At 43.3% G+C, this 23357-nt stretch overlaps 1 protein-coding gene across 13 annotated transcripts in view; it reads right to left on the reverse strand.

Annotated features, from left to right (window-relative positions):
• Window positions 1-23357, reverse strand: part of frmd4a (FERM domain containing 4A) — a 92066-nt gene that overhangs the window by 6020 nt on the left and 62689 nt on the right. For 8 of the 13 annotated variants that reach the window (XM_049723881.2, XM_049723879.2, XM_049723880.2 and 5 more), the window contains exons 2-21: window positions 22162-22227; window positions 18064-18158; window positions 17331-17423; window positions 14826-14910; window positions 13356-13412; window positions 12802-12824; window positions 10580-10663; window positions 10430-10495; window positions 10291-10348; window positions 10008-10094; window positions 6736-6812; window positions 4975-5116; window positions 4733-4874; window positions 3181-3192; window positions 2629-2762; window positions 2428-2550; window positions 1737-1968; window positions 894-1188; window positions 593-751; window positions 79-411 (exon numbers count right to left, since the gene is read on the reverse strand). In XM_049723881.2, the coding sequence (XP_049579838.1) occupies window positions 79-411; window positions 593-751; window positions 894-1188; window positions 1737-1968; window positions 2428-2550; window positions 2629-2762; window positions 3181-3192; window positions 4733-4874; window positions 4975-5116; window positions 6736-6812; window positions 10008-10094; window positions 10291-10348; window positions 10430-10495; window positions 10580-10663; window positions 12802-12824; window positions 13356-13412; window positions 14826-14910; window positions 17331-17423; window positions 18064-18158; window positions 22162-22227 (2363 nt within the window). The remainder of the gene's footprint in view (window positions 1-78; window positions 412-592; window positions 752-893; window positions 1189-1736; window positions 1969-2427; window positions 2551-2628; window positions 2763-3180; window positions 3193-4732; window positions 4875-4974; window positions 5117-6735; window positions 6813-10007; window positions 10095-10290; window positions 10349-10429; window positions 10496-10579; window positions 10664-12801; window positions 12825-13355; window positions 13413-14825; window positions 14911-17330; window positions 17424-18063; window positions 18159-22161; window positions 22228-23357) is intronic. The other 5 variants (XM_049723877.2, XM_049723882.2, XM_049723872.2 and 2 more) reach the window with 3 other exon arrangements.

Below are 23357 nucleotides of genomic sequence, written 5' to 3' on the forward strand. Positions count from 1 at the left end.
AAGAACTTTCCCAACATCTAGAAAGCTGTTTGAGCATGTATATAGTCTGTCCCCTTGGTAGCCTTCCATTCGTCTTACCTGTGTCGCTGCCGCTGCCTGGCTTTGGAGGGAGAGTCCTCCCCGAGGGTTGAGTAGTTGGGGTTGCTACTGGGCGCCAAAGTCCCGCCGGCGGGGTAGAAGTGCTCGGAGCTGCTCTGGCTGGTGCAGGAGGAACAGTCGTCCAGCGGGTCGGAGCCATTGGAACTGCGTGTTGGGCCCAGGAAAAAGTCCGGGCTTCCCAGTGTGCCCAGGGCGTGCGGGTGCGTATCTGGGTCCGATATCAGGAGCTTTCCCTGGGATTCCAGACTGGAGCTGCGGTTCCTAAAGTGCTGAGCGAGACTGTGCAGACGTGTGGGACTGATGTCCACTGACCTGTGGGGCACAAAAACAACACTTTGGGTTAATATTTGGGATTCTTAGACATTACAGAAAAAACAGATGTCAAAGACCCCCCATCATCAAAACACCGATTACCATGTGTTCCACAAGGTTCCATCACGTCAGATCTTTTAATTGGCCCAAAGAGACAGAGGTTAAGTTGTCAAGAACAGACCTGGTGGAATGCACATAGTGTGGCGTCCGGGTCCTCAGGTCCGGTGTGGACGGCATGCTGGACTGAGAGTTCCACTGAGGGAGGCTCCTGATGGGGCTGCTTTGCAGAGAGTTGCTACCTCCTGCTTCTGTGCTGCCAGAGCTCGGGAATCTTCTGTGACTATCGAGAAAAGGTATTATTTGAATAAATTGTATACAAAATACTTTAACAGGCATCGTCATCTGGGGTCCCATGCCGTGACCTTTTTCTTTTGGAAAATATGTGCCTTGGTTTAAGGGTTGCAAAGAGTCCTAGCTCCTACCTCGAGTGAGACGAGCGCTTCTTGACTTTTTCATACGGCTCATCAAGCGATGACTCGCTCCACATTTTGGGCTTGATGGGCGATTTGTCGTAGTCGGCGCGGCCGAAGTGCAGGTGCCGCAACCCGTCTAGGGACTGCGGGGGCGGGGGACGACTGTGAGATGGCGGGCGCGGGGGGAGACCTTTGTGGGGTGACGCCATTGGTGAGAAGTTGGGGGTCCCGGTCAGTTGGGAGTCTTCATCGTCCAGGACCAGAGCATCGGACAGCGAGCTGTCTTCAGAGCCCAGGTTGGCCTCTACAGCACGACCCAAGAAGAACAGGGGGTGCACAGAGTAAGCCAAAATGTGACAGTAAAGATTTTGACACATTTATTGGATTTTCTTATGTCATTTTTAATGACAAATAGGTTATGGCATATTTTTGTTCAACATTTTATCATATTTTGTCACTTTATTGCTGAAGTTAAAAAACAAAACATGTTTGTTTTCCTCATTATTTTTCATTTGGTTGGTCATCTGATTTGGTTAATGATTTTTCAAACAAAAGTTTTGTTCTTTTGGCTTTTCAGTTGAGCCGTTTTTATGGTCATATATTTGCCAGCTTTTTATGAATAACAATCCTGTACAATTTAAGAAAACATTTTAAAAAGCATTTGTTATTGTCATTTTTCTCATATAATGTTCCATGGTCAGAACGTGCCGTTAAGCGACGCTTAGTAGTGTCCAGGGTTTTGACTTTGTGATTTCGTCAGATTTTTTTCTGGATATTTATTATTTCTTTTGCAGCACTTAAAAGCCACAACACGATAAAATACTATCATGGGACCACAAATACTGATGGTACCTTCAATTATAAGCGACGCCCTCTGCGTAGGTTTCTTGCCAGAGCGAATCCGATATTCATTGATGGAATTCTCGATCTCTTGTAGCTTCTTAAGCGCGTTGAGATAAGATGTCTTCCTCTGCTTCTTCAGCTTCTTGCTGCTCACGTGTGGGTCACTGGCCAGGCGCCGGGCGGCCTCGGTAATCTGCGACTGAATGGCGAACTCCCGCTCCAACCGCTCCAGTTCTTCTTCCTGGGACGAGCATATGTAAGGATATGATGACAACACCGGCAAGATTAGCTAGTTACATATTTGTGATCCAAACACAACAAGCTTAGTTTGCAGACGCCGTAATTCTCCCTTACTCTACGTATATAATGGCTGCCAGAGAAAGCAAGGTGCAGATTTTCACACCGCTGAATTGTCTCTATAGAAACATGAGGCCCTCCAATAATAACAAGGCTGTCTTTCTCCTCATTTCTGCTGGGATTTGTCAAGCAGGGATCACCAAGTCAAACATCTCAATTCTACTTTAAGCTAAATATAGTATCAAAGGTAATGCAACTAGGTGTATTTGGCAGCCAAAATGAAATAAAAAAAGTTGAAAAAGCACACCGCTTGCTGTAATTCTTGATCCTTTGGGTATTTTGACAAAACAGTTAAAGTGTGTTATGAATTGCCCCAAATCTTCATAATATGGAAATCATTCACCTCCCCCTTCGGAAGAATCTTCTGCTCATCCAGTTTGAAGGCAGTACCAATCTTTCGCCTCACTGTGGGCGCTTCCTCGCCTGGGTCGAGAGGGTATTCCTTGGGAAGTTTTCCTGTCAGCTCCTGCAGATCGAAAGTAAAATGAGGCTCGAAATGAAGATTCAGAAGAGAAGGGATTTTTTTTTCAAAGTCTTAGCATACAGCCTCTCTGATACAGATGTTCTTGAGCTCCTCAAGCCTCTGCCTCAGCGTTTCCTCCAGAGCTTCCTGGCGGGCCCTCAGCGCAGCCAACATGTCCTTCTTGGCTGTTTGGGAGCTGTCTGATTCCTGAGAGCCTGCAAAACAATCCGAGCTGTTGAGTGTCAAGAGCGTGTTGGTATCCTGCTGTTTGCAGTTGTGGGGTCTTGGCTGACCGGGAGAAATAAGGAGAGATTGTCCATGCACCTGCACAAGCCTGCCAGGATGTTTACAGGGAAGTGAGTGGAACATTTTGATAAGGAAGTTGTTTGTTTCAAGGAAAAAGGGGGGGGCAGTGCAGAGGACAAAGTTGGTGACGCACGTTCTCTGGGGGGGCCAGAGATGGTGCCAGTCTTGTTTGTAACACGCCTTTATATTTAAGACAATCTGCTCACACACACACGAACACACGCGCGCACACACACACACACACACACGAACACACACACGAACACACACGCACGCACGCTGTCGCCCTCTCCTTGGGAAGACAGAAACAACGCAAGAAAGACTCACCCGCTGAGAAAGCTGTGGCAGAAAGAAAAACACATGACTTTAATTCACTCAAGGTTGGATTGTTGGCTATTCTTACAATGGCTTTTTAAGACACAATGTGAAGCAATGGTCTTCAGGATGGTAGACTGGCCTACTATAAAGAGAACAGTGTCTGTTGTTGGCATGGCAACCATGCATCACCTACTTTGGTCTGTAATGTTATTAAAACTAACTGGACCGTAGCGTTGGGCTCATGTTACTGTTTTGCTCCAAAGCAGAGATTCTGCTGTATTCATTGGAGGGACTTCTCAGGTTCTGATCGAGTCACTTTGTAGAGAGAACCATAGATAAATAAACATATGCACTTGTGCTGTGGAAATTATTATACTTATTATGGAAGTGTCTTTTACTTATGTTCATAAGTCTATGATAATGGCACCGAAGGCACTAAAGCATTAAACATCAATTAATGTGTATAATGGTTATAAACTAACAAATTGTTGCAAGTGGTCACCGTGGACCTGAGATTGAGGGCAGCAAAATGGAGACTGTAAAATACTGCAATGTCCAGTAGCCAGGTCTAAAATAATGTGCGTGTTCTTTGACCAATAGCGAGAAGAAGATAGCAGAGCCAGTAAAGTATGGAAGAAGCGAATATCACATTCAAGAGGAAGAGGTGGGAGACAGACAGACGCTCTGCTCTGTATTGTGCTAATTATTGCGTCACACAACACACTTGTTCAGAACATGTCCGCATTGTTTAAAAATGCCATTGAAAAATTGACCTGATGAACTTCACATTCCCATAAACTCTAAATTTAGAGCTCTGGAGCTCAAGTGTGTGCCAGACGCAGGGCGGTAAATACAGAAAGGCACATTAACATGCAATCACAGCTCAGCTAGCGAACGTCACGCCATTCAACAGCATTGTTGTGTTGTCCGTTTTTGAGGACATACCTTGCACAACAGCTTCATTAAACCATACATTGCTTTGGGAACTAAACTCGTTGCCAAGACATGGATATGTATCCACTGGGGGTTTAGCTCCACGTGGGGTCATTGTTTACTTCATATAACTGTTTATGCCTTCAACTTTTGAGCAAACATAGAACAGGAAACAATCGAGTGGCTGCTGTCACGAACATTTCTCGCTATCTGATAGCGATAATATCAGCTGCTCATCGTAATATCACAATTATCGATCACATTTATATAATCATGCAGCCTTATGTAGTGCAATGGCTGTAATAATAATAATAATAACAATGATAAATAATAACTAATAGTTTAATAAATAAAAACACACAACTCGTGACCTGGCCCACCTGTCCAATTTAAATACGGCCCCTTGAGAACAGAACAGAACAGTTTGTGTGTGTGAGAACATGCACAAAGGATGGCGTCTCTATGAAGTCAGCTGTTTCTGTCCATCCAGCTGTCAACCAACGCCCTGTTCCAATGCCACCACCCAAGAATGCGCTTGCCTATCAATCTTTCACTTTTACAGTCCCCCGCCCGGCCCCGAAACACACACACTTGCACGTACATATAGTGTATGCATGTATGTACTAACCTGAAGAGAGCAGACTGCCACTGCTCCCACTGATAATCTTGCCTTTGCTGCCCATGTTGGCCAGTTTGGAGATTTTCAGCGTTCCTGTTTCAGTGAGGTCGATGGCAATCTCGCTCAGACTGCGTGCAGCGTGGATCTTAGACTGGACACACACAAACGTGTGAGAAGCGAGGATGTCATCATCAAGAGCTGGCAGGTTCTCAACTGTCATGTCTGATTGTGACTGCGAGAAGATCGCTGACCTTGCTCTGCTTGCGGTCTAGATAGAACTGGTGTTGGCTTATGGCCATGGCCCAGATGGACTTGATGAGGGCCGGACAGGCATACCAGGTGTGCACTGCGATGCCACTGTGGCCAAACGTTCTGCGTGTCACCGACGCCCTACAGTAGAAGCGGACACAAGGCCTCTTTATATGCACTGAATGCAAAAAAATGACTTTGTTGCAGAACACAGATGCAATCGTGACAATCTGCAATGTAGAGACAAAACTGTAAAAAACTATCGGTTGATTGACAATTGAGCACAGTGATTCTTGAAGTTTGCTGCGGGCTCACAGTGAGAACTGGAAAAAGTAGATACAGAATGTTCCACAAGAATATTTGCAGTATAAGTGAACAGCGGCAGGCAAACGCTGTAAGAGTGCCACTTTACCAGCACTGAAAGGCTTCTCCGGGACTTGCAAGAAGATGAGGCACGTATTAGCCACACACGACGCTGGTGTGTTTGCTCATCCTTATTTAAACACACACTCACGGCCAGCTCACCCTAATGACAGCTCCTCTCAAAGAAAACACCGCTGCTCACCATTTCACCCTGTCCCTGACTGTTTCTCCTCCCCCACGCAACACCGCACATATGGAGCCATGTTAAATAAATATAGGCACAAAAGCAGCCCGCTCACACAGATGTTAAGTCCTTCGCTGGGTCACCTTGTCAAGACCCTTTGACGCGTGTGTTTGCTGACTATAAGATATTACTTTTTTTTAAAATTGAGGTACATAACTGTACTGTCAGTTCATTCAATAATGCCATAACTGCTTCTGTTTTGGATCATGGGCTTGAAAAAGTCAAGAGTATCACATTGAATCTCCATGCATGTTCCATAACACTACACTAAAAGTGACTTAAGTAATTCACTGCCATCGACACTTAGGGTTTGTCAACAGGAATCCAACTATTCACTACCATCAATGATCAAATCCATTTTTCATTGAGTAAGCATGGAAGATATATCTCAGAATAAAAAGTCTTTAAAGCGGTGTAAGGATGGACTGATCTGTCTAGATGGTGGGGTATCTTTTTGGATTCGAGTAGCAGATGAAGATTAGGAGGGGGATTTTGGCTTGTCCCATCAACAGCTTGGGAAACAAATGCCTCACCCTCAAACAAAGTAATTATATGTATGGTGAAAATTATCATGTCGTGGTAGGTCACAAACAAGTATTTGCTGCGGTTATTTATGTCAGGGAGTGAATGATGACAGCCATGTAAAAAAGCCACTGATGTTAAACTCAAGCAATGCGGTGAGTCAGAATCGCTCATATGTGTTACAATTGTGGAGAAAATCACTATTCTGATCATTTCAAGTACTCTAAAACAAATGGCAATATAGGATATTCCGCTTTGAAAACATCTGGAAGTGAATGAGTTAATTATTATATGCAACATCGTTAACATTCATACATAGGCAACACTTCAAGCTTCCTTTACGCCAAACGATATGAAAGTTGCCGTGTAGACTTACGCACTCGCTATTGTTCCAACCCAAGACAATGCTGAAAACTTTACAGTATGTTTCTAGTAAGTAATAAGGATGGAAAAGAAACATGACTTGCGGCAATGGGACTGGAACCCAACAACAATAAGATTCACTGTTATTCAATAATAATAAACTCATCAATACATTTTGAACAAGCATGGAATGTCGACCTTAACCAGATGTGCATGCAGTATAATCAAATTGCCTTCACATTCCAACGATCAATCTGTTGTAGAAATTTACCTCCTGGGGTCATGAACTTCCACTGAGAACTTCTTCTCTCTGAAATAGAGATTCTCCAACTGACGCCATTGGAACACCTGAGGTATGAGGAGACAAAACACGGCCCGACAATGAGTCCACGCAACTTTGAAGGGAATCCTTTTCTCTGGAAGTGCCGCAAAGAGGAGGAGGAAAAAAAAAAGCTCACAGCGTTTGATTATCGCACGCTATATCCAAAGCCGAAAAACGTATTCCTCAGCATGTGTGCCGTTACATCCTCCGTGACTTGCTTCACCGATTGTAGGCATGTGTGGTTGTGTGAGGGAAAGTGTGTAAAGTTTCCTCTACTCCTGATACTTGACTTGGAGGAAGGGGAGGGGGGGCTTTTAGGGCTCCTGACCCCTCCTCCTTCTCAAAGGGACTGTGCTTCCTGCTCTGCGGTCGGGGAGGAGAGTATGTGTGTGTGTAAGTAAAAAGAGTCCAGGGGAGGAGTGATGAAGCGTTCTGTGACCCCCCCCCCCTCCCCAATTGAAATGCCCTCGCTTTGTTTTATCGGAGCTCAGTGCACACATAAACACACACTGTCTAAGTCTGGTTCTAGTTAAGGGGAGAGAGCAAGAGAGAGAGCGAGAGCGAGAGAGCTGATGAAAGGGGAGAGTTGCCCCGACACAAGCAAATGCACACGAGACAAAATATTTAGGGAGAAAGTGAAAAGAACAACAAAAAAAAAGCAAACTATAAAACGTGGTGATGCGAGGACCCCGCAGGAGAGATATTGTACACAACTATAAGACGGATGTGCTAACCACTTGTCCATCGTGCCGCACGACATTTCTTGAACGCTTATTTTCTTTGTATAATTTGGATTCTGTATTTTGACCATCTGAAGCATTTTGTGAGTCTTTGAAAAGTGCAATATGAATACAATTTACTGATTTACTTTTAGAAAAAAACAACATCTGTATTCATTTTGGTCATGATTGTGATGTGAAAAACTGCACAATGTTCATAGCGTTTCATCTCAAGTCTTGTGGAAGGAAAGCGTGTGCCTTTATCAGACTTCTTGCTCAATGGCGTGTGAAGCGCTAATGTAGCATGGTGCTAAATATAGCAGGTGGGGGCAGATAGTGAGGGACTGTATGAGTTGGCCAGAATAATGATGATAAGAGACATTTACAATTGTGTTCAGACACGACATGTTTGCACTTTCTAGCTGATTTTAGTTAATAAAAAAAAGAAGTCTGCCAAAGCTAGGGTACTGCAGAGCCTGGGATTCATGCACATGTATGCAATAAATAATAAATCCGACACACTGAAATACACACATCACTGCACAAACATTCACATGCAGATGCCAAACTGGTAGACAATCGGGCGCTCGTTTCCTGAGCACGCCACAAAATAAAGGTCAGATCTGATAGAGAGTAAAGGCCTTTCTTTGGTATGGTGGAGAAGAATAGCTTTTTAAAATAGCATTGGGAGGGGTATTATTCTTTTCTGCATCTGGACCGCAATGCAATGAGCATGTGGGTGGGGTTCTGGCGTATCCAGCCGTCGTCAAGGCAAAGCCCATACACTTTTTCCTGTTGTTTGTATGGGACTGTGCCATTTTGGAGGGATGACATATCTGGAAAAACTAATGGGAACCGGCTGGATGTCTGGATGCGTCTGCATGCTCCAGTGAGTGGGTGGGTATGCTCAGAAATGAAATCATCTGATATGCTCGAAATCAGTCGGTCGACAGACCTGTCTGTCTAATGATGTCGTAGAACCTCCCATGCTGTGAGATTCAGGTGCGTGTGTGGTCTGCGGTAAGCTGAGGTACTTTCACATCCCTAAATAACAAGGTCTTATACAGTTACCATAAAAAGCAATTAAAAAACCACGAGCTGCCTATTACACGGTATAGTCACTTAGTAGCTTACAGATGATCATTTCACACAGTAATTATTTTAACTGTGGGAAAAAAAAGAGGAAAGTTACTCCAAAATAGCTCACAATTAAGTGTTGTGTGTTTTTCTAACAGAATCCGCCTTTTGCTGGCAAGCAAGTGATGACAGCGAGAGTCAGTGATTACTGCAGCTACTATGCTTGACTGAGAATTCGTTCTTACTCTCTTTTACTGAAGCGTATATTTTCCCGCTATAGACGGCACAGCCTGTTTTCACCAATACAAAGACTTTTCTACATATACAATATTCCTGCTAAAAAGCAAGATCTTTTCTACACATACAATATTCCTACTAAAAAGCAAGTTTAGCTTTCTGGTGAATCATTACTGACAAACAGGAAAGCTTCAGCAGACGGGATGTTTTTGTTAGGATGGCGAGTTCATAGCTCAGTTCCTGTGAGTTTGTGCAAATTTGTTCGTGTGTGTGTGTGTGTGTGTGTGTGTGTGGGCGGCGGGGGCGTGGGGGGTGCTTTAGAGTGTGTTGATGGCTGTTCAACAAGTAGGGATGGTGATAAACCCATTAACACCTTGTGAGAAGAGGCAAAACGCCAGTGAGCAAGGCCCGAAACAAGGCCTCAGGGGGACTATAAGAGTGCAAGAAAGGCTTTCACATGTAATACTGCATGACACCACTGATTAGGTGGAGAGAGAGAGAGAGAGAGAGAGGGAGAAAAAGAGAGAACGCCTGATATGCTAAACATATCCAGACAGTAGTATCTGTGAAGCACCGTCACTGTTCCCTAATATAATGAGCTGACTCACGGTCGGGTGGAAAAATGAATCGTGACTATTTAGTCACACAGGAAGACTGCGAGACGACTTTAAAAATAGCTAAATTATTGGAATTATTCAGTTGAAGATGAAAAACAGTTTAGTGCTAATTGATGCCTGGTGCTTTCGGTAAATTTTTGTTAACTTCTCGCGGCATCCGTCTACCCATGTTTCTATTTTGCAGTGTAAGTTCAATAGACCTGGGCTTGCAAATATGATTTTAAAATGATTAATTATAATTTTAGGGCACTAATATTTGTGTGTGGTAGACTTGCGATTATTTTCCTCTGTCCTACATGTGACAAAACAGTAGCATAAAATATGTATAGCAAATTTAAAAGGACAAACAAAATAAACATATTTGTGGAATAGTTGGATTAAGTCTGGGTTGAATGGGGTCAATTAACAAAAATTGCATCTTTTAATAACACATAAAACAATACAAGAGAATGCAAAGTTATAAATTTGTTTTATAAAGTGTAATGACTCCATATACTGTAGTGCCATATTTGTGGCTCTCTTTGCCCACATGCACTGGGGATCAGGGTTGCTCTTGAAGGTCATAACTCACCTTTCTGGGTTTGACTTTGTCCTGATGGTCATACTGAAATATGCCTTTATAGCTCAGACCCAGCCACCATGGGATCCCCTGCTTATCCTGTGAGAAAATGACAATCAAAACATCATCTGAGTGTGGATGCTTTGACAGCAAGAAAAATTGGACAACCAAAAGCCCAGATCGCCTTAAGCGCCATTATGACTCCAAACTGCCTGCTTAAAAATTCAGAATGAAAAACAACACATGTGAAGAGAGGGTGGTGTGGAAAAAAGAAGGCACGGTTGTAAAACTGTACCTTTACGGCGTAGTAATGTACTCCATATGTGGGTAGGGACTCCACAATGCTCATGTAGCTGTGAGGACGAGGAAAGGACCATACACGTGAGACTTGTTGCCAAATGGGCTAATCGCGCAAAAGTGGCGCTAACACTCACTTTACAATAGCTTGTCCTCTGGACTGCCCGTTGAGCTTCTTGTAGTGCTCGATGACCCGCTCCTCACTGTGAAAGGAGATGAAAAGCTTTTGAAAATGAAGAAAAAAGGAAAATTAAGAGAAAAGGAAGACAAAGAGATTTGATTGTCACCAGTAGGCCAGGGACGGGTGCTCTTTTAGGGCCTGAGTGGGCAGAGCAGGGAGCTTCTTTAGGTCAGACCTGGTTGCCTCATTACTATATGGGGAGATAGACCACAAGGCATGGTCAAGACATCTTTTTTGGTTCATAAAGCTTTGAAGTGGCATCAATGAACTGTAGCGAGAGGACTGTATTACGTTACACTGAAAGGACATTAAATCAAGTAAGAAGACATTAAAGAGTGACAGCGGATGCTCTGTGCTGCAGACACAGAGGAAAGAGTCAAGTAACAGGAAGCCAGAGAGCAATAAAGAAATGTATTAAAGAGATATTGGAAAGCAAGAAAAGATGGAAGAGAGGAAAACACAGAAGAGGCACGGCTCCAAACAGACTTGGCTTTGGATGGAGGTTTCAGACCGCCGTTGGCAGGAGGTCACGAAAACCACGCAGTAATCCGTAAATTTATCTGCCAAACCCCGAGAGGATTGGGGAAAGCCCTGGGAACACGGCCGTCTAGCGAATGTCTGCCTGCTTCTTTGACGTATCGACGCATTTTTTTGTGTGTGTCATATGTTACCTTTTATATTCTCTGGGATCATGCAGGTTTTTCCCAAGCCCTTCTCTCAAGCCCTTCAAGATCAATTTTCATGCTTTTACAACTGTGTTAAATTACATATTTACGGTTAGGGGAAGGAAACCACTTGGGTTTTATGTGATTTCTCCATTTAACAATTAAATTGTTTGGTGAGGTTGCTACTGTATTTGTTGTGAAAGAAGGAGTCATATGTAAAGTAGGTTTTATTCATACTGCGCCGATTCACAACAGATCTGATCTACTTTAACCATTGAGCAGATTAAAAAAAAAAAAATCCTCATAAATGTATCGTAGCCGACAGACGGAATCTTCACATGTTCGAAAGCACTACTTTTCAGGAAATTTAAGAAAAAACAAACAAAACATCATCTTGCTCGAGTTACCTAACACCTCAATGTTCAAGTTATACGGCAAAAGATGAACTGCATCATTTCAAGAAAACATGAAACTGACCACATTTGAACATATGAGGTTGCTGCCTGAGAGTAACAATTTAAAAAAAAAAAAAAAAAAAAAAACCTTAACCCAAAATGAGCAAACACTTGGGGACGTATAACAACAGTCTCTAGGAAGAAACCTTGAACAGAATGAGGCATCTGCCCATTGGCTGAGAAACAGCACGGTAGAATTACAGGGAAATGTTGCATATGGCTTTTGGGATGGTGTGAGGAGGGTCGGGACTCAGAGTTTATAGGTAGAACAGTATGTGAGTGTAGGGCGGGGGGGAGCGGGCAGGAATGTCACCAGAGTTTGTCACATTCCAACTCGACTTGCTTGACTGAAAGAAATGAGGTCAGACGGTGAGGCTGCTGCAGTGTGTCAATGTTGCTGGGGCAAAGTGATGAAGGGTGACACACTTTGAGGGCGACGTCACACATGCAAAGAATCATGTATGTGTGTGTGTGTGTGTGTGTGTGTGTGTGTGTGTGTGTGTGTGTTTCATGACTAACGTGGTTGTATACTGTATGCCACAAAAAAAAAAAACTTTACGAGACATTTCCATTTTGCAGATCAGATTCTAATCATGTGAACGACTTTCGACAAGATGTTGGAATGTGTCTGTGGAACATTTGTGAGGTCACAAGCTTCACAGTCTAGTTTGTTTCATGAGGTTGAGGTTCAAGGCTCTCAAGAAATTCTATGCCAAAGTCATCCCATTCCTTCCAGAGACAATTTCACCCTCATTAACTGGACATACACAGTACAAAACTGTATATGATTATGTATAATTTCCTCTCGCTTCAGTATAAGTTTACACTGCATGGTAAAGTGACAATTTATTTGTTTTTTGCTCTTGAGGGCGAAAATTTGAATATGCATCATGGCAGCAAAAAGAAGGAACATGGAATCTGATATTGTCATATCCAGAGTCATCTTAGCTAACATACTTATTGTGTACTTGACATTGCCTGGCGATGGAACATGTGATTTATCGACATGCAGGTTAGATGTCTGAACACGTGATTTGTTTGGCTTGTTTAAACAAAGCCACACTCTTATACTGTGTTATTCAGCCATAGATGCAGTGAGCCTCACTAACATGCTAATGATCACGCTGAGGTAAGAATGACTCCAATGCTGCTTGAATGAAATAAAAGTGTGTTACTGTGAAGCAGCAACAAGAAGAGAGAGGTCCTACCTGGTGAAATCACTTTTGGCCTCCTGCAAAATGATAACGGGAATTATGAGTTTAGCATGCACCATAAAACATCGCATTGCAATCACTGCCATCATCTTTTGAGGCTTATGGTAGCTTGTGAATGAAAGTGCTCATTACGCATTTTTTTTTTTTTTACCGCGTGTTCAAAAAGATTGAAAGGGCACCAGCGTACACTACTTACATAAAAACGTATGTACGCATATACATGCAAGTATACTTGTAAAGGGCGCGACTATGTGAACCAAAAGCGTCACCCAGCTGCTGGGTTACATTAGAAGTGGCTGAGGGCAGTCAGGAATGTCGATGGCCGCCAACAAAGACATTGGAGGCTTTTTAGGATTTCAACTTGGAAGCATCATTACACCATCTCTGACATAGGGACAAGCGCATTACATAATGTCAGTTTAATCCTCGCCAATTAGCATCAAACGCTTGTGACCACATCGTGGAACGAGGACCGTTTCCTTGGATCAGATCAAGTGTGCCGTTTGAGGAAAATGTGGCCGGGGAGACGGGGAAGCACTTTGTCTTACTTGAAGAATATAGGAAGCCAGTTCAAAGACGACATCGCTGTCCACTTCAATGAGCTCCTACGAGAGGAAAGAGACACATGAAGAACATGATCGAAATGAGACACGTTGCCAAACTGGGGTGGGGAGCTGCTGAAATGTCTCTGATGTTCATGTCTTGCCACAAGACTGCCTGATAATTCTTTTCATCCGCCTTCAAACTGCTGCCATCTCTCATTTCGTGACCCCCATCGTGTGGATGGGGCTGGGAGATTAGGGGGAGGGGATTTGGGATGCTATCAAGCGTACTGATTATTCTTAACATACGCTTAAAGTGTTTACTTACACCTTTGGAGGCATTAAACATGAAAGCTGAGATTTGGAAAGCGAGGAGAACTCTTTTGCCTGTCTCTGTTTACAATATCCAATGTATATAATGGGTGGATGTGAATACTGGGTCAAGTATGCCAGGAATGCTCTCTTTCCTATCCAACTCTTAATTGGTTTGGTGAGATCAGACGGCCCCGATGAAACGTGAGACATAGTACTGTGCTCGTACCACCCACCGCGTTTCCCCCTTCAAACACAAATGTGTCATTTTGTAATGAACGCCAAACACAGAGTTTGGACGGAAATGGACCTGTTTTTTATTAGCATGAAAAGTAGATATCAATGACCGTGAGAACAAAAACAGCTGCTCGTATTTGATCCATTGAAGAGTTCGATTTTATAGTGGAAGGCTGCCATCATTTTGCAAGATGGTTGCCCCCTTCTGGACACTACACCACATGGCAGCATCAAAAGTGGAGTGAAACTGCGAAGGAATTGTATTTAAAATAAGTTGAATGCGTTTGAATTGAATATTTAAGTATTGATTAATTTTAAACATTGATTAAGGTATAATTTCTATCTTTTATGTGCAATTATTTAATAGAATTTATTTTAGGCGGTGCTTCCTGTGAAACGTTTGAGAACCACTGACCTATTTTGCATATTTGGCAATCATTTTCTACACTGGCCAGGGCTGTTCTCATAATTTCAGTAAAGACAATATGGCAAAGATACCCCAAATTTACCACAATAATAACTGCACTTTAGCTATTTATACAAAAATATATTTTTTTCCCTTTTTTAACAGTAAACAGTATACATCCATCATGGCTGCCATTTTTGAATTTCAATTGGTTAGCACTTTTTTCTCAGTTCCACAGGGTCTGCTCAATTTCATGCTTGTATTATCAAGTAAATGGTTGATTTGCTTATCTGCTCTACTAACAACATTGAGCAGATGGCTGTTAATGGTTCATTTGTTGAAATCATTCGTCATTTGCAGGACCAGATCCTACTATTTTTGTTTGAGATAAAATCTGTACAAGCAAAAGCAACATGGACGTTATCTACTGTCATCTTAAAAAAATGTTAGGGGAACCACTTTTGAAGCAAATATTGTACAGTAATCTAGTCATGAACAAAAAGTACGGTAAACTGATTTACCTTGTAGATGATGGACTTGGCATTGAGAAAAAACAGCTCAATGGTGGCATTGTCTTTCAAGTATGATATACTCTCTATGTAGAACCTGAATGTGAAGGAAGCAAAAAACATTAAGTCATTTCCTACAGAGCAAATGCGTGTATGTAAGTAAATCTCTGGAGAAAACAGCACACAACTGATTGACTGTCCATTTGCACTCTTTGGAATCAAATGAGATCGGAATGACAAAAGGATGAAAATGCACTATTGGACAGGTTTTCATTTGACATTACATTTCCTATTGCCGAGTCGAGTTGCATTGCTTCACACAGTAAAGCCCTTGTTCTGGATCTCATTTAACCGCTGATGAGTGAGATGACAAAAATGACCACAAGAAGGCACTACAGCCATCTTGATGGTGAGCTTGTGTCTCTCACGTTCCACATTCATAAACCACATCTGCTGTCTCACCTTGTAAGCACCTCACACCACTCACATACGCACACACATACACCCCCACACCACCATCACCACACACACGCTCGCACGCATACACCGCCCCCCCCCACCCCCACCTCCCCCCCCCCCCCCACACACACACACACAAACACACACACTGTGAAGAGCAAAGCACAGTAACCCACTTCTGGCAGGCCACTTGCGAGGCAGAGAAGTAACATAATAACACTTTCTAAATTTAGCTCATGAATGCATGTATGTACGTAGAGCTTTAGGGAAGCTACGATGGCAGTATGTTGGGAAGCTGCTCGTTCTTAGTGCCTACGTTAAAAGATGCTTATCCCTAAATGCATTCCAACAACCTTAAGTTAGGGAAACACAGATTTTGACTATAGCTAGTGAGAGCAAATTGTAAGAGGATCACTGACAAAAGGCCCTTATCGCTTTACCAATTGAGCATTGAGGAAAATGCAAGACTGGGCCAATCAATGACCCCATATGAACATTTTATTAAAGCCACATAGTCTTGATGAGAGGCGTACACAGGGCAGCCTGACATTTATTAAGCATAACTCAAACACAATTCAATTCGTATACTTTAGTTCAGTGAAAACAATTTGCTTGGGTTGGAAATGAATTCAGTGTTGACATTTGATTTGATTGTTGTTCTATCAGTCATGTATCTGCCTGTCCATGCGTGTGTGTGTGAGCATGTGTATAGAAGGTATTGAGGCTGATGATTAGACTGGACAATGGCAGAGAATGAGTAACTGAAACCTTTAACTGGTGTCATAGTTCAGTAGTCATACCGCTCTTTCCACATCCTATCACCTTCATAGATATACCCGACTACAAAATGATAAATGTCATAAATTACGAGTCCTGTCTTTGTAATCTGTGAGTAATAATAAATAGTCACACACAGGGGGACCTCGGTTTTACGACGGTCCTGATGTGAGGTTTTGAGGGTATGAATGAAGGCATGCAACGAACTAATTAGCACAAAGATTTAGGGATGTACTTGAGGCCAAGTCAGTTGAGTTTGATTATCGTTCCCGATCCAATACATAGCCAATGCATAAAGGAAAACCAACTTGGAAAACCTGAGGACAGGACGTCGAAAATGCAAATAAATACAATGCTAACTATCAACACAAAACAATGTAAAATATTTTGTGCAATATTTACAATTTATTGGCACATATTAGCAAATAAAATGCATTCAATTGAAAAATGTCCCTGTGTACATACACCATTGTTTCTCTCCAATTCCTCCGTGAGACCAGAGCGGGCTTTTGCCAAACAATCACCGCATTGTGTCATTATTTTTGGTCCTGTTGTAAATGTCAACCTGGGAACGACTTCTCAGCAGCATTGTTTGGCCCAGTGTACCGCGTTGCTACGCGTGTTGCTAGCCAATGGGGAACTCTCCGGAGGGGAGTTGGGATGGGGTGGGCCAGTGACATTATCCGGATGTGTGTGTACTGGGGAACAAAGAACTCCAGTGGGCCAAAAACACAGCCTGTGCTTTTTACTCAGGGCTATCTGAGGTTCCATGTTTATGTGTGTGTGTGTGTGCGTGCATGTGAGTGAGTGTGTGTGTACTTTGCGGCAGCAGTTCATAGTTTTCTACGAGGAGCATTTTAAATTGGTGAATGACCATATTTTCCTGCTGATGAACTGCAGAGCTGAAAGCCTTTTGAGCAAATGTGCACTCCACGGTATATATACATGCCCATCAGTCTTTGTTGAGGGTTGGGAGATGTTAACGCTTACTTATTCAGAAACACACAGTGCATACATTTGAGGTCAACAAGGCCCGTGATTGGCTGAGGGACCCCCGCTGGGGGTTAACTACCAGGGTCAGACCAATTTGATTGGGGCCGGTAATAACCGACCCTCACACCCCAATGAGCATAGGCAAAATGCACAAACCGCCCATCTTTCTCTCTCTCTCTCTCTCTCACACACACATACAGACACACACATACACATGCACACGTACACACACGCACACACGCTTAAATGGGGGACATCGCAGGGTGCTGGCTGTGGATGAACACTCACCTGACACAGAAGTAGAGAACAATGGGCCCTGATTTCTTGGGGAATTCATGTTCTAATACCCTGCGGTCCAGCTGCAGCCAACTAAAGTGGCCCCTGAGGAGAGCAAAAAAAAAAAGAAGCAATATCATTAACCCTTATTGGGATATGCTGGTGGAAAATAATTACTAATGCTGATGAGTCTGATTGTTTTCCCCTGCTTTGCATCTCCCCTTGAGTGACATAAACAAAGGAGACAATTGCTCGCACGGCAGCTGTCGCATTATTTCCCTTCTCGTAAATCATTTGAGCCTTTACATGACTTTGCATGGACTGTCACAAGGTGTAACTTGTCTTTGTGCAGTAGGTTAACGAACATTAATTCATTGGTGTAGTTGCTTAAACAACTAGATTGGCTAGATTTACACTGCCAGGGTCAAGTGATACTATTCATTATTATTTCTGCACTATTCTACAAAATAATCGCAGACGATAATTAGAAATTTCAACGACAGTAACCCTCGATTAAATCAATGAGTGGAGGAGTCAGCCCATCGCCCAAAAATGCCAATAATGTTGAATATTTGTTTTACATACATATGTATTGGTGTTCTGGTGTTGATGCTCATGGAGTGAACATGCCATTTGGATTTCCGTACACAAAGGAGCTCATCTTCACCAAGAAAAGTGACTTCTTCAGAAAAGTGATTTACACCGCAGTGGAATCCTAAGTGTAACACTTAGGATCAAGACTCACGTTTCGTCTGTGTAAGCAATTCCAAAGTACTCCTTCTCCTTGAGATTGAAGTGAGAGGCCACCAGGTCCAGGAGGTCCTTAGCCATTAACTTGGGCTGCAGAAAGACACATTGAATATCATCAGTAAACGACTGTAGAGCACTGCCACATACACAGCTTTTTTTTCCCAGACTGTACCGGGTTTTACGGCTCCTTAAATTGGCCACAGATCAGATTTTTTTAATCCTGGACGCATGTGTGTGTGTGTGTGTGTAGGTGCGTGTGTGTGTGTGCGTGTGGGTGTATGTATATACACACACACACACGCATTATTTTTTTTCCATTACTGTGTTGCTGGTAATGAAGTTCTGCAAAAAAAACTGCGGTATTTAGAGAGTACCGGGTATTGATTGAATCACGGCAGCTTTCTTTGACAGAATGTGGGGAAGTGCAAAAAATACGTGCAAAAGAGGAGATTAACGACAGGAAGAAAATGGAAGTGCATGGCGCTCGTGGTTACTGCTGACAGTACGGCGACCGTGCCTTTCACTTTGCTCCCGCTCTCCTCTTACCCACACCTCTGCTGCAGAGTCATGCCTCTGGGCCTAAGCGATGTACTGCAGAGGAGGTAGAGGGCTGCGGCCGGGACTAGCTTCCAATCGCCGGCCCAAACGGTTCACGTTGTGGTGTAACGTCCACTTGTGAGTGATGTTTCGTAAAGGCAAAGTGATGACAGCCACCCCCCTTCACTCACTGCCTGGCTAACGGTCTCAGGGATGTTTTAAATCAAGAGTTACGAATGAGGACTGCTGCCTCACTCTGCTGGGCCGTGATGTCTTGAGTGAGAGGATGCACCGCCCTGAGTGAGGTTAACCATGGGTGTGCCTTGCCCGGGCAATACATGCTCCCCTTGCACACAGCCTGATAACACACTCACACTATTAGCTACAGCACTAAAGGGGCGCACCTTCCTAGCAATCTTCCCCCGAGGTCTGCTGCTATCTACTCACAGCACACTTACAACCACAGTGATAGACACAACTGGGAGCTATTTAAAGAAATGCCAGTGATGTCACCTCAACACACATACACACCGGTACACACACACACACACACACACACACACACACACACACACACACACACACACCCATCTCCACTGACCTAGATCACATATAAAAGTGACCGCCTACAGTGAGTGATTTTTCTATTTTCTTTTTCCAGCACAAAAAAGCTCAGGAGAGGAGACAAGCGCAAGAGAGAAAAACACGAGTTGGAATGTGTCTGAGGTTTTCACCTATTGGTTTTGAAATGATAAAAGAACGAGATTTAATAAATAGCTAATTAACCCTATTTTATTATTGTATCATCAAGGAAATAAAGGGTCTCATCGGTTTACAATAGAATAGTCTTTCCTATAAAAACAACGACATATAACTCAAAGTTGTAGATGAAGCCAGAATGCACTATAACATATCACTAATCTATATTTACGTTGTGCAAAACTGAAGCATCAGTTGTACCATATGCTCTTCTTTTTTTTTTTTACAGAATGCAATTAAGCGGAAAATTGCTGCAAGGATGTGACAACTTCGGGGCCCGCTGTAGCATTTAAAGTTGTTCGGCTGTGACAAACAAACAAAACAAAAGGGATGATGAGAGTGTCAGCTTTTGAAGTACCTCAATTACCTTTTCACTAGATGTGAATGCAGTGTACTTTAAGGGTGAACTGTATTTCTTCTACCCTGAACTGGAGCGTCACCTAAAATCAGCAACTGTAAGCGCCCGCGAGAACAAGTAGCATCCATAACCAATGCACAAAAATGTTGGGTCTGGAACTATGCTAGCATTAGCGCTAATGAGTGTTTTCAGCTCTTCTGAAAAGCATGCTGCGGTCTGTTACTACCACCCAGCCATCAACTATTCGGGCCGATAATAGCAATTATCGTGCATCCGTGCAAACCGCAGCAGAACCAGCAGCCAGTGACGGACGGGAACACAATGATAAAGGCCTATGTTGTGAGGGGAGTTGCGAGCAACAGAAGCAATCCGGGGAAGGTTTGCCTTGAGTCTATTGTCTCTACGGTGTTCCAAATACAGCAGCATACATGATGCGCTGAACTATGTAATTGGCTTTGGATCTTTCTACCTGCCATGCTGTACGTCATCTTATCTGTGAGAAGATAAACACCGAAGACTGTACGCGCAACCGTGTTTTGGGAGACAAGACTGACAAGATAGTAAATAGTTTCACACCGACAGTTCTCTGGTAGCACCGGTAATTGTTAACAGTCGAGAGTTACAGGAGAGGGCTGATGTTGAGGCAAATGCTCAAAAGGCATGTCATGTCTTACAAGACTTTAGAATACTACAAGACTGGCTCGAAATGACGACTTTGGATTCAGACATGCTCTTATTTTGGCTGCAAAGCATCTCTCGCTGACATTTCAGTGTATAAGTTGGTAGGAAACCCAGCAAAGGAGCATCGAGCAGACACAGAGGAAGCAAATCCTCCTTGATAGACGCACGACACTGTTACGTAACTTGGCCTCAATGCTCCATTTGCTGCCCATTAGACTACGCCAGTTCAGCCTCAGGGAGTGATAGCCATATGAACGGCATATATTTTATAAGGGTGGTAGTGGGCTACTAGGTTTACAACCTGGCCAATAGGTGTGCTGGCCTTCTGGCACATAGCCGGCAGGCGACGAGGCGTCGCTCCATAAACAAAGCGCAAGAGCAGTCCCTCTCAAAAAGTAAGTGAAAGGCGGTAAAGGAAAGGGAGGGATGGAATAAAAAGCAAACGACCCCTCTGGGATTAAACACCTGGCCAAAGTTACAAGTCGTTGACCTGAATGAGATCAAGATTTCAGAGGCCAGTTGATGCTTTGCAGGAAAGGGAGGACCAAAGCACTGTTAAATAATTAAAAGGACATGAAATGGTCCCGCACAGGCAATGAACTACTTTCTCAACACTTGAAAAAACATTCCACTTCTGCCAGGTTATGGCCTTTCCCTCAAGACAACATTTTCAGAAAGACAACATGATCATTTTTCTCTGCTTCTTATAAGGGTTCAGCAGCCCAATGAATTTGCGCAGTTTTCCAAACAGGCAGTATCTTGACGAATGGATCATAGACGTTTTACATATTTTTATTCATTGATCAGTACAGGCAAAGTGGCACAACCTTCCATTCCTGTTACTGGTGCAAGTGGTCAGTGAGCCCTACAACCTTTACCCTTGTCTGTTCTTCGGGGGAATTTCGAAGGTATTGCATCTAGGTGGAGGACTGTCGTGCAAATCTCCGAATCTGATACCAGCTCATGCCTATTATTGGGTAGATGAATTTAAGCACGGATGGACTGATAGTCGGTTGGATACTTTTGATTGGTGGATAGCTGGAGAGGTGGCTACACACAAATGATAAGCTAAATCGGGGATGTACGGATTAATGGGACGGCTGAATAGGTGGTTGCATAGATTAAAGGGTGGCGGAAAGAATGGATGCACTACGCATGGACGGAGGTGATAAGGTTGCGGCTCAGTTGTGTTTGAAGAGGCAGTGGGATTTGGTGAGGTGTAACAGGAGGCTTTGACTCGGAAAGGAAGCTCAACTGTGAGAGCAAGAAGCGGAAAGCCGAGAGAAGGGGAGAGAGAGATGTCGAGAGGGATAGAAGACGAGGGAATCAGTTCTGGCATCGTAATCGAATCAGAGAGTCACCAGACCTATCCATAAACACTGAATTTCTTTCTCCTCCCTTTCTGTCATTCTCACGTTTGATTATTCCTTAGTTTGGGATAACAGAGTCTTGAGAGTTGAGGGCACCCTATGTATGTATTTGCTTAAATTTTGTTTTTGTTTTACAATGCTCGCTGTGACATTCTGTAGCATGATCACTCAAGAACAGATTGAGATGTTGCTGAGGCACTGCTCAGGGCATCTGTCTGTTTAATGTCTGTGCGGTCAGGTGAGCGTGAGAAAAGTGCAAAGTCACCTACTGCTGACACATTTTACCCAGTCAGCAGAAACTGTGGACCCCTCTGGGGACACTGGTATTACTCCTCTCTTGCTTTGAGCTAAGAATAGGAATAAAAGAACTGGAGAATGAGGAACTGACCTGCACAAGGAGCTCCAGCTTCCTGTCATCCAGGAGGTGGACCTGACATCGCCTCCCCTCCGTCATCTGTAAGACAGAAGATGTATCGGTCAATAATTTGTTGGTTATTTAATCACAGAGAAAAATAAACACATTATCCAATAACAGTCGGTGAACTTTCCTCAATCATAACAAGGTTAGATGGGCGTTCTAAAAACACAATGGCTCAATACACCCATATGATGACGGACCTTTCCAGCAATCCCTCTTTTGAGCAGGAACAGCAGCATCCATCAAAGCATTTAACTACAGCGGCTACAATGAGGGTGGCCGATTGTGACAACGTTTGAATTGTGGTTGCATTGCTTGCTGAATAGAGCTGCCAAGTCCATAAACACACAAGCAGGTGCAACGACAAAATAGTGTGGAAACGCACAACGCAGTATGAGCTAAACAATTTTGCGTGGTAGACAAAGCTGAGACGAGGCTGTCCAAACATGTCGGCACATTTCAAAATTCACACAAGTTAGAGTGGTTTAGTTTTGTGAATATTTTTACGTCTCATCTTTGAGAAAATAGTCCTTATCTGTACTTTGTTATTTTCTCCTGGCTTCTTGGTGTTCACTGAGCTTGTAAATTGACGACTCAGTGGTATTGTCGGGTAGTTGTCATGCAGTTATATAATTCCTGCAGAGTCGTGCTGCTTTTCGCACCTGCGCTCTATTCCGCAGATGTATGCTACAACTGCATGTGTGACTGGGCAAACAAACTCTTGCGTTGCAGCTTATCCCAATGTTGTGTTGGGCTGTTTAGGCTAAGGTGAATTTAGCCCGCCTAAACACAAAGTATTTTTTACCTGGTAGTTTTATTTACCTTTCTTTCCCCAGTTTCACTGGTTTGTATAAAACGCACCAACACAGCATGGCGGGTTAAGTTGCCCTGAAGAGTTTCCACCTTCATGTCACATCAGAGCAAGAGGCTTCTTTAGCTTCTTTCACACTGGCATTTGAAGTGAGCATTTTACTGGTTAGCTTCTGTGAGTATGGAAACTCTGCAGTATTGGAGTGAATATTATTATTTGACTTATTTTCTAGTTTCACTTCGTATGAGAAGCGTAAGAGTTTGAAGTTTAATACCAGCGACTCACCATCTACAATTCTTAGTGCTGAAAGAAACTGGGCTTGCAAAACACTTAGTTATGCCGTGTGAACGCACAA

This window comes from Syngnathus scovelli, chromosome 6, assembly GCF_024217435.2.
Source record: "Syngnathus scovelli strain Florida chromosome 6, RoL_Ssco_1.2, whole genome shotgun sequence".
In the NCBI taxonomy this organism is placed as follows: Eukaryota; Metazoa; Chordata; class Actinopteri; order Syngnathiformes; family Syngnathidae; genus Syngnathus; species Syngnathus scovelli.